Source organism: Bombus flavifrons, chromosome 8, assembly GCF_040668555.2.
Source record: "Bombus flavifrons isolate JBK064 chromosome 8, iyBomFlav1_principal, whole genome shotgun sequence".
NCBI classification, from domain to species: Eukaryota; Metazoa; Arthropoda; class Insecta; order Hymenoptera; family Apidae; genus Bombus; species Bombus flavifrons.
In genome coordinates, this window is record NC_138449.1 from 12,804,049 (window position 1) to 12,813,569 (window position 9,521).

Below are 9,521 nucleotides of genomic sequence, written 5' to 3' on the forward strand. Positions count from 1 at the left end.
ACGTCTAAACGCTAACCTTCCTATTGACTATAAAAACTGCAACAACAATTCGTTGATAACGTTGAACGTGACAAACAAGGAATATGTCGACGCAGAGTCACATAGTACGAGAAACGAAATATCTTTCGCGCGTGCATGAGATCAGTTGTGCGAATAATCGATGATGTAATCCACTAAACTGACAGCTGACTCTACTTTCCTTCAATTTTTTCCTCCATTGTCTCTTATTCCTCTCGTTCCCTACTTGTTCCTGCGTCAGAAGAGCCAACTGTAACCGTTCCCGTAGGTTGTACTTACTTCAAATACCAATTCTCGATTATTTATACATCAACCGTTAGAAATAAACATAGCGTAAAGCGTTAGAAATAAACATAGCGTAAAGCGTTAGAAATCTTTTGAATTTGTGGAATGTGAATGATGGAAGAGAGAAAACCGGTTTTTATTGGCCAAACTCTACTAAAATTCTTGAAAATATTGGAAAAGATCTCAGTTACGGTAAAAGAGAAGAAAAAAGAATGAGGAAAGGAACGAAGAAGGAGATGAAGGGAATGAGAGAGAGAGAGAGAGAGAGAGAGAGAGAGAGAGAGAGAGAGAGAGAGAGAGAGAGAGAGAGTGAGGTCAGGGGTGTGGAAGCGACAGAAACCGATATGAAAAAAAGATGAAATGGAAAGAGTCAAGGTATATCAAACTAAATTGTCGCGTCCCTGATAGCTTGTTACCTTGTCCTAGTATCTCATACGTCGTGCATTACGCTTTCGTGGAATAATTGTCTTTTCCGTATGCGAAACAATTTACCTTGAACGATCGTTGTGACTCATACGCGACGACACTGTTATTTTCGATTACAACGGTCGAAAACTCGACCACCTTTTCTTACTTATTCAGTCGGAATTGAAATTTATTTTGATTTAATGCCTTTTCCGTTATCGCGTTGCGCCGCAAAGAAACTGATAATTATACGGCAGGAAATGTAACATATATACTTACATACATGTGCGTATATACACCGTATCGCTATTTCGCGTTTGACAAACGTATATCCATATTCCGCTACTCAAAAATATTCTAATTTTGTCTTTTCTACGTTTTCTTTCTCTCTTTTTTTCATTTCTATACATGTGCATATACTATAATGTTGACGTTACACGTTAATTTCAACTTGGTGAATATATTTTGCTTTTTACATTTTCGTTAAATTTTCTAACTATTAACAGTAAAATACTTACAAAACCTACGGATGTTTTGTCTTTCCTGTTGGCCATAGCTTAATCTCCTTCAATTGTTACCTTCTATTGTACATTTTTCTCCTCTGTAAGAAATATAAAGAACTTTGTATAAGCATAAATCTTTAGTAATGGTCTACGTATCAATGACATAGACTGCTTTATGTCGAAATAACTACTTTACTGATAACTAGCTGTAATTACTTTAACTAATTTTTGTTAATATTTTAGCTGATTGTACGTGATAATGTTTCAAACTTGGAAAAGCAACAACAGGTGGTTCCGGAAACCAAACTACTACGTATGATTAAATGATAATCAAATATCATGTACAATATCTTTATATTAAACTAAAGTGTAGTAAATCAAAGCTAGTAAATAACGACTATCGTTCTTGACTCTTATCTTTGATTCTTATTTAAGCAATGTAAATTAAATTTTAAATGGATCAAGCTGTTACCAAGCTATTCTATACAAAAAAATTTTCTCAATATGAAATATTTGCTGAAAATGACGATACCATGAAAGTAGTACCAGCAAAAGTAGTTAATTCCGATAATACATTTTACTTGAATATAAAATGACCTTTTTTACACAAATGTTTTGAATACTTACCTGATTTGATTTAAAATTTTATTCACCAAGGGATACACTTTTGGTAACCATAAATTCAGCGTTGTTCGCATTCATTCGTAACTTGTATAAAATTAATCCGGCGAACAAACTTAATAATTTGCAGTAAACCATAAGAAAAATACTTGCAATTTCTTGAGCGAACTAAAATGATCTTTCCACAGATAAATATTCATTTCATCCGTTATGACAATGGAACACCTGCCAATAAGATACAACCTCCTAAGGAGAGAAAAATTGTCAAGTTATTAACTAAAATTTCTACACTTTCACGCAAAAAGGTAATGGACTATAAAACGCTGATAACGAATTACATCGACTAGGGAAAGAAAACCGTCACATCAGTTAATATTCGTTAAACGAATAACCGTACCACAACGAGTAGCATGCGGAGAAACGTTGCTCGAACACCAGCGCCAATCAGCAACGAACCGCAAATGCTAGTTTCGCCGCAAATACCTATCTGCGTCGGTATTGTAGAAATTCTTTTATCACTATTGACTGCTGCCTTCCTTCTATAACTCTCTTGCGTATTATATTCTAACGGTAGACGCGTAACCAACACCAAACGATACTGTAATACTCTAGTAATTATTACATTATATATAATCTATATATGTATTCCTTATTACTTACATAAAAAGACATTTATCTATTCATAAACTTTCTCGTATTACCGTAGTGTGAAATGATATCGAATAACGAGTTCTATAGAATGCAAAACATTTATTGGTTTATATAGATTTCATTAGATTTAAACTATCAGTTCTGTGCATACATATTAAAGTAGAATTATTACCGCTGATCACATTAAAAATGTATGTACAATGCGCGATTTCACTGTTATTCGTGTACCGAACTACTGCTAGGTAGAAATTGATGAACAAATATTAATCCTTTTGGAAATTTCTCTTTCCAAAAAGATAATTTTATGTCTGAATTCGTTTCTACTAGTATCGCTCGTGTAAACACAATGAATGCGATGTTGCTATAAAAATATATCTTTAATGAAAGATAAAACGACTGTTTCTTCGATTGATTCGATCTAGTTTACGAAATATTAAATTTTTCGTTTTCTTATGGAATTTCTTACTGTATTTATTTAGAAACATGCACTATAAAAGAGAAATTGAGTTACTATCTCACACGATATACATACTGACTATTCGTAGTTAGATATTATGTACATAAAATTAACTTCGCGGTTGATTTTAGTCGATATACGTATGTATACATACGTATATGCGAGGGGTAGTATGTAAATAAATACATACATAAATCTACGCGTATGTGTCAACGATAATTTGTTAGTTAATATGTATTATACATGCTAAACTCGTTTCAATAAAATAATAATCAAAGATACATCGATCGCATTGTTGTACAGTACGTACGCGATACTTTTAGCAGGCGATTGGAATAAAAAGATATACGCGTTTCGTAAGATTATATGCAAGGGATAACGCGAATTAAACTTTATAATACAGTTTAATTTCAAAGATTAAAAAATTTGTACAGTCTCAACAAATATCTTTCATCCGAGATTAAGAAATCGAAATGTGCTCGCTTCAACTCGGTAATCGGATCGTTATTTTACAAATGACAAGGATATATCTAGTTTCTTACGAAATTTCAACTAGCCTCGGTCCACCACGTAAACAATAGCTTTTCACAGTAATAATGTGTATTGCCTGTTGTATCGCGGTAATTAATTCATGGATAATAAATTTACCAAAATTACTATACCGAGGATTTAAAAGCTCGTGAAACTTAAAAAACATTTTTGATAGGAAGAGAAAGTAACTGGCAATGTTTGAAATTACGACCTTATACTACAGAAGGAGGGAGTGTTATGTCGGGTTGCGATGTAACGCTATACATAATTAAATCCGACATATTGTAAATCCGACATATGTATTAATTCTAACTCAGACATGTCGAATCACTTGTTGATTTCACGATCGTTATAGACATTGAAAAATAATGCAATCTTTTTTTGTATCATTTTTATAATTTTTTCCCTTTTTTCTTGCAAAAATGACGTAATGCTATATCGCGGAAGCGAAAACTATACTCTTTTTCGCATCCGATTATAAAATATATGAAGTCATTCATTCATCAGAGTCGTTCTATGTACAAGCTAAATGTACATAAGAATTTATAAATATATACTGCAATAAAAAAAGTAACCGTTTATACTGTGCACCAAAGGCCATGTCGTCGTATATTTTAAATCGCTTTCCATGCTTTTGCTAGTTGCCACTATAATTCTTGCGACCATTTCACACTAGGTACGCAACATTTTGTTCGATAATAATCCTGCTCTTAAAATACGCATTAAATCAGTTGCAAACAGATATTGTGAAATAATTGGCGAATACACGACGGACAAGACGAAATCGTTAAGTTCGCGTGTCTCTGTAATGTTCACGATATAATTATACATACTACAGACCCAAGTTTTCAATACGTTAATTGTTACATAAAAACATTGCCATATTTCAGCACTTCATATAGAAACTTACATAATCATTGCATATATGACTCTTATACCTTTTCAAAGATACGACGCAAACGAATGAACAATCAACTTTTCGTATATAAATGTCAATCTTACGTAAAGATTAAACATTATCTTACATACTTAATCCTGATTAACAAATAACTTTATCGTAGCATACTGTTTCACATTCAAAATATTATACGAAATTAGTAAATTACCAGTTACCTCAACGCAATCTCTCTTTACCTTTTTTGTAAGTGTATGGATTACGGGTACAGCATTGCCATTTATCTAGCAGAAACACGCGAGTATGTTTTAGTTCGAAATAAAGATAAAAAGACTGTCACTCTCATTCTCCTTCTCCCCTCGTTCGCCGAGGAAAAAGAAAATTAGTTTAAAAAAAAAAAAAAAAAAGAAAACGGAATGGAATATACGAAAAGAAAGAAAGAGATGAACAACGACGGAAAGGGAAGGAAGGAAATATTCTCGATAAAAGGGAGTATTTGTTCCCACGTCTATCGAAGAAAGACATAAATTCGATTAACGAACGATGTTAATACGTTCAATAAAGTTCTTAAAGTTCAAACGCAATTTAAACAATATACCGTACACATCTACAAGACCGCGAGGTATTATGTTATAATAGACATAATATAGGAATTGGATTTCCGTTTAAAAAAAATCATGCTAGAAATATACTTTACAAAAGCAAAAAAGGAAAAATAGGAGAACGACGAACAAAGAGCATAGGAAAATAAGATGTGTAGGTTATGCGTTGAATATGTATAATCAATACCTGCTTTACGTAGTAAACTTAGAAAAAGAAAAATTATAAACACCATACAAGATATACTAAGCAATAACCGCGTTATTATCGATATAATAAATACCGTTATGTTTGCAAATAAACGCAAGAGGCATATGTTCATTATGTGGAACTTGGGTATTGATTATACTAAAATATTTAGTTATATGCAAGAAATATTTGATTAATCTTAACCGTTGTAACAGTATTAAAATATTTGCAATTTTCCTTCAGTGTAATTTGTCGTTCAGTTAATAATAATAATGATAATAATAAAAAGCAAGTTTTAATGAAATGCCAAAAAATATCTAATAACGTTCAACTATCGAGAAGGATTGGCATCAGTTAGTAGAAGTTCCAGAGTTGTATATCTCCCACATTTTAAATGAGATAGTCGATTTAAATGCTGATTGAGCGTATTTGCAGCAATCGGTCGACAAGGTGCGACACAGGGTGGAGTTTCGCCAATTATTTCGATGATGTTTGTTATGAAAGATGACCAATCCGAAGAAGAAGAATCATCCGTGGTATATAATTTTTCTGCTTGTTCAAACATCGAAGCAATTACAGATACACCAAACTAAACAGAAAAGCGTACAAATGTAGAAACCGATGTACAAAGAAATGCGGAAACTTAAAAGGTAACAGTAAGATTAGTAAACAAACCTTGTTTGTCAGTGCAAAAGCTAAACTGTTGTTCTTGATTGGTTGACTAGCGGAGTCAGACAGCGATCGAGCTAGTCGAAGTATTGTACCGAAGTTGTGTACGGTATCGAACCAACGTTGGAATTCCGAATGCAGATTCATCAAAAGATGGGAATCTCTACGTCCTATCATAGCTAATCCTCGAAATATCACATTCCATATTTCTTCTAATTGATTGCGATGTTCCGTTACATTCAAATATGGGAAAAACCTCAGTAATAGCGTCTGTGGTAAACAATGATATTCGAACGATAGAGACATAGTTTCAAGAATGAGAAAAACAAGTTCCTCTCTTTTCCTTGTTTTTAAATATTCCTACTTTTTCTTAACAGCATAATATTTCATTCTTAACTCTCACTTACCTTTCCTTTTCGAATACTTAGCATGCTTGGTAATTTATCATCTTGTATTAACTGGAGAAAAGCCGATAACATCATATTTATTAAATCTGTACTGCTTTTCTTATGATTATTTGCTTCGTTCTCGCCTTCTTGATTTTGTTGTTGTTCGTTAAGCAGAGCCAAAGGATTGTGCAGATCTTCTAGTCTCAATTGGATTATATATAACTGAAATTATAATGGTTCATGTAATAGACGCTTGCAGATAACAAAATAAAACGTTTGCTAATTAAACGGACGAGAGAAAAAGCTAATACCCTTTCAATTTCCAGTAACAATTGCCTTGTCCGTTTTGTATCTTTTTGCTGTATTTGAGTAGTTAATTGAGGATCACTATTCGGTACAACATCCATGTCAATGACTTTTCGCGGTGCAATAACACTGGCGAACTGTAATTTTCCCAAAGAATTTTCAAACTGTGCCGGTATATATATGGGCCTTGAAAGCACATGTGGTTGTTCTCGATCCCTGGAAATAAATGTAATAACGGCGGTGATAAAGAGATCAGGTGAAAACCCCGAAATTGAGAGAAACAAGAAGAAACAAAGCGAGAGAGAGAGAGAGAGAGAGAGAGAGAGAGAGAGAGAGAGAGAGAAAGGGAAACAATGAAATAGAAGAAAAAGATTCACCTGGAATCTCTATGATAACTATTATTATTGTTATTGTTGTGTTGTTTTTTATCTTTTTGTTCTTGATTTATACTCTGTCTGTTTCTTCTGTCGCAGAAAACGATATAGTAATAATCGTCGACATATGGCTCGTTTGTGTTAAGTTGCAATAATTGAATATTAATTAACCACTGTTTCTCTCGACTACTCATGAGACCGGCGTATTCATCGTATTCTCCCGAACCTATCACACCATTTATTCCTTGACAGTGATGATTATAATGATATTGTCGCTGATTATTTCGATCATGGTTACGATGATACTGATTATTCTTAAAAAATGGTTGATGATTTCCTTGTTGTTCCCCATGATGGAAAGCTCTATTTTGATTTCTTTGATTTCCAGAATGCGAAAAAGAATGTTGCTGTTGCTGATGACCAGTCTGATTGCTAGAGAAAGGAGGTATTATGCTATGGTCGGCTCGTAAAAACGGAGGAGGACATAAATTTGAAAGCGGTGCTTGCTGCAAAAATACGATAGATTTTAGTAAAGAAAAAAAACTTTTCTTACGAAGCTTTTCTTAAAAGATTTACGTCGAAGTAACTGTCAAGTAAACGATAAAACTTACTGGTGGAAAATTATTGCAAAATGAATTATGAATTGGTTGCCTCTGAGCAGTATGCGGGAGCATCAAATGTGCCGCTAAAGGATATCTTAATACATTTCCAGTTTGATCTATGGAAATAAATGCATTGGTTTTAGAAGAAAACAACATGTATTCGTGTTTGTATTTTCCGGATTAGTCTGTGTTAAATTTTAATCATTGCAAAAATGTACTTACTTGGTAATAATCTAGGGTGCTGTAAAAACTGAGGATGAGGAAATCTCACGTTTGGTGGTAAAACAACAGGATGCGGAGGTGGTATACCCAACCCTGGTGGGAAGCGCGGTGGTGCAGATAAAGATTCAAACAAAAGCGATCCATCGGATTTCTGTTGTTGTTGATGTTGTTGCTGCTGCGTCTGAACAGGTTTATTTAATCTAGGTGGTGGCCTGTTTGCAATTAATCCCTTTTCTAGTTGTTCAACGGTACAAACATTGGTTAATGGGGATGTTAAGCTTAATGGTGGTCGAAGTTTAGGAAGGGATAAGTTGGAAGGACAATCCCATACTCCAGGGCGTGGAATGATACCTTCTTTCTCATCTAGTACCAAGTGGGATAAATTATCTTCAATATCTGTATTAGTTACATTCTGTAACAATAATCATATCACCAAATAAGTATAGTTAGTTTGCCATTCGGTATAGATATTTTTTGTAAGAAAAAGATAAGCATTTACTTTTTTGTCTAAAGTACTTTGATGATGAGGACGACTGGATTCTGTAATTTCTGCAAGTTTTTCATGGTCTTTCTCCCAATCGCCGATAGTGGCTTCAGAACCAAATGTTTCATCGTTTAGGGCATCATATTCTTCCTCTTCTCCCAGATCATCTTCCTCGAATGGACACCCAAGACCATCCTCTAAACTGTTATTCTGTATAAATGAAAGAAAACAAGGTAAATAAAATAAAATAAATTAAAAAGACAAGTTACTATGAGTAAACTATCGTGGATAAAAATCAATTCTTTCGAGCGCGAGATAGACAAAATTTCGATAGGATAATGAGATAAAGGTACGCGAGTAGTAGGAAACTATTCAATGATCATTCGTTTTCCTGGCATTGCTGAAACGATAGGCATAGAAGTCGTCGAACGGAAAACTAGAACGAAACAAAGTAAAAGAAAAATTAGGACAATAATAATTAATACGAAGACGGTAGTGTTAATGACCTTTGAAGGGATCAAACATTGGCGAGGTTATGCGACGTACCTCCATAACGACTCGAGGAGGTACTGATATCTACTACGTGCTTTAGAAACGATATACGTACGCATAAAGAAATAATATGCGAATTCAAAATATTAGAAATTTGGTAAACAGACTTTGTCGATTCATATATTGTAAATAAGATACTGGCTATCGAGGAACTACACGAACACTGTTCAATTCTTTTTACTCCGGGGAAACCACGACGCGATTCTTAGTGAAAAAGTCGTGCACAATTTCGTACTTTCGTCGCGCTGTTTTCCACTCTTTTCAAATAGAGTTGGGAATGTAAGGTTCATCCAACAGAAAAAGGCTTACTTACTGCAAGCGACGTATCAAAACCGAAAAAGAAGTCTGCCATTTGTTGAAATTAAATGTGCAAAATGACATGTTCTGACCAAACGTCAAGCGATACGAAATGCATCAGCTGTCATGGCGGTCATACTGTATAAATTCACAGCTGTATTCTAGATGTCGCGGTCGTTCCTAGAAAAGCCATAGAATATTTACTACTTCTTGGCTAGAAGCTAGAACTAGACCAATGGGAAGATCATATCAAATTTTGTGTGTTTTTCTCGCTTGAATCAGCCGAAATAGGAACGTATCGTAACGCGAGTAGTGGTATAATCGCCATCAAGAATGCGAAGGATATCGAGGCATTTCTAGACTACGCGTGCATACGGTATTTATTACGCTAGTTATTTGCGCTCGATTATTTACTTTCAATAATTCGAATAATAACTTGAATGACACAAAATAGGGGAGAATTATATTAAA

At 34.1% G+C, this 9,521-nt stretch overlaps 2 protein-coding genes and 1 long non-coding RNA gene across 4 annotated transcripts in view; 1 reads left to right on the top strand and 2 right to left on the bottom strand.

Annotated features, from left to right (window-relative positions):
- The window catches only part of dia (diaphanous related formin 1), a 16,863-nt gene extending 14,571 nt beyond the window's left edge, over positions 1–2,292 (bottom strand). The window contains exons 1-3 of the mRNA XM_069118198.1: positions 2,171–2,292; positions 1,839–2,078; positions 1,227–1,309 (exon numbers count right to left, since the gene is read on the bottom strand). Coding sequence (XP_068974299.1) covers positions 1,227–1,262 — 36 coding nt within the window. The 5' untranslated portion in view covers positions 1,263–1,309; positions 1,839–2,078; positions 2,171–2,292. The remainder of the gene's footprint in view (positions 1–1,226; positions 1,310–1,838; positions 2,079–2,170) is intronic.
- Positions 1–7,648, top strand: part of LOC138182398 (uncharacterized) — an 8,037-nt gene extending 389 nt beyond the window's left edge. The window contains exon 2 of the long non-coding RNA XR_011173777.1: positions 7,282–7,648. This is a non-coding gene — a long non-coding RNA (uncharacterized LOC138182398). The remainder of the gene's footprint in view (positions 1–7,281) is intronic.
- On the bottom strand, positions 2,563–9,212 carry Patr-1 (Protein associated with topo II related - 1). 2 transcript variants are annotated; one of them, XM_069118156.1, is made up of 9 exons: positions 9,067–9,212; positions 8,217–8,411; positions 7,718–8,129; positions 7,505–7,611; positions 6,897–7,399; positions 6,525–6,735; positions 6,232–6,435; positions 5,831–6,094; positions 2,563–5,744 (listed from the first exon to the last, which is right to left on the bottom strand). In XM_069118156.1, exons 1-9 carry the CDS (start codon positions 9,103–9,105, stop codon positions 5,487–5,489), a joined length of 2,193 nt encoding a protein of 730 aa, XP_068974257.1. In that variant the 5' UTR covers positions 9,106–9,212; the 3' UTR covers positions 2,563–5,486. The 2 variants fall into 2 exon arrangements, with proteins under 2 accessions (XP_068974257.1, XP_068974258.1); XM_069118157.1 differs by lacking the exon at positions 9,067–9,212 and adding an exon at positions 8,748–8,768.
- Positions 9,213–9,521: the final 309 nt, after the last annotated feature.

Excerpts from the sequence above, each read along its gene's own strand:
- Patr-1 (XM_069118156.1), bottom strand. The coding sequence starts at position 9,105 with ATGGCAGACTTCTTTTTCGGTTTTGATACGTCGCTTGCA. Across the intron at positions 8,412-9,066 it reads GTTTTGATACGTCGCTTGCA|AATAACAGTTTAGAGGATGG; the intron begins GTAAGTAAGCCT and ends TCATTTATACAG. Across the intron at positions 7,612-7,717 it reads GCACCCTAGATTATTACCAA|ATCAAACTGGAAATGTATTA; the intron begins GTAAGTACATTT and ends TTATTTCCATAG.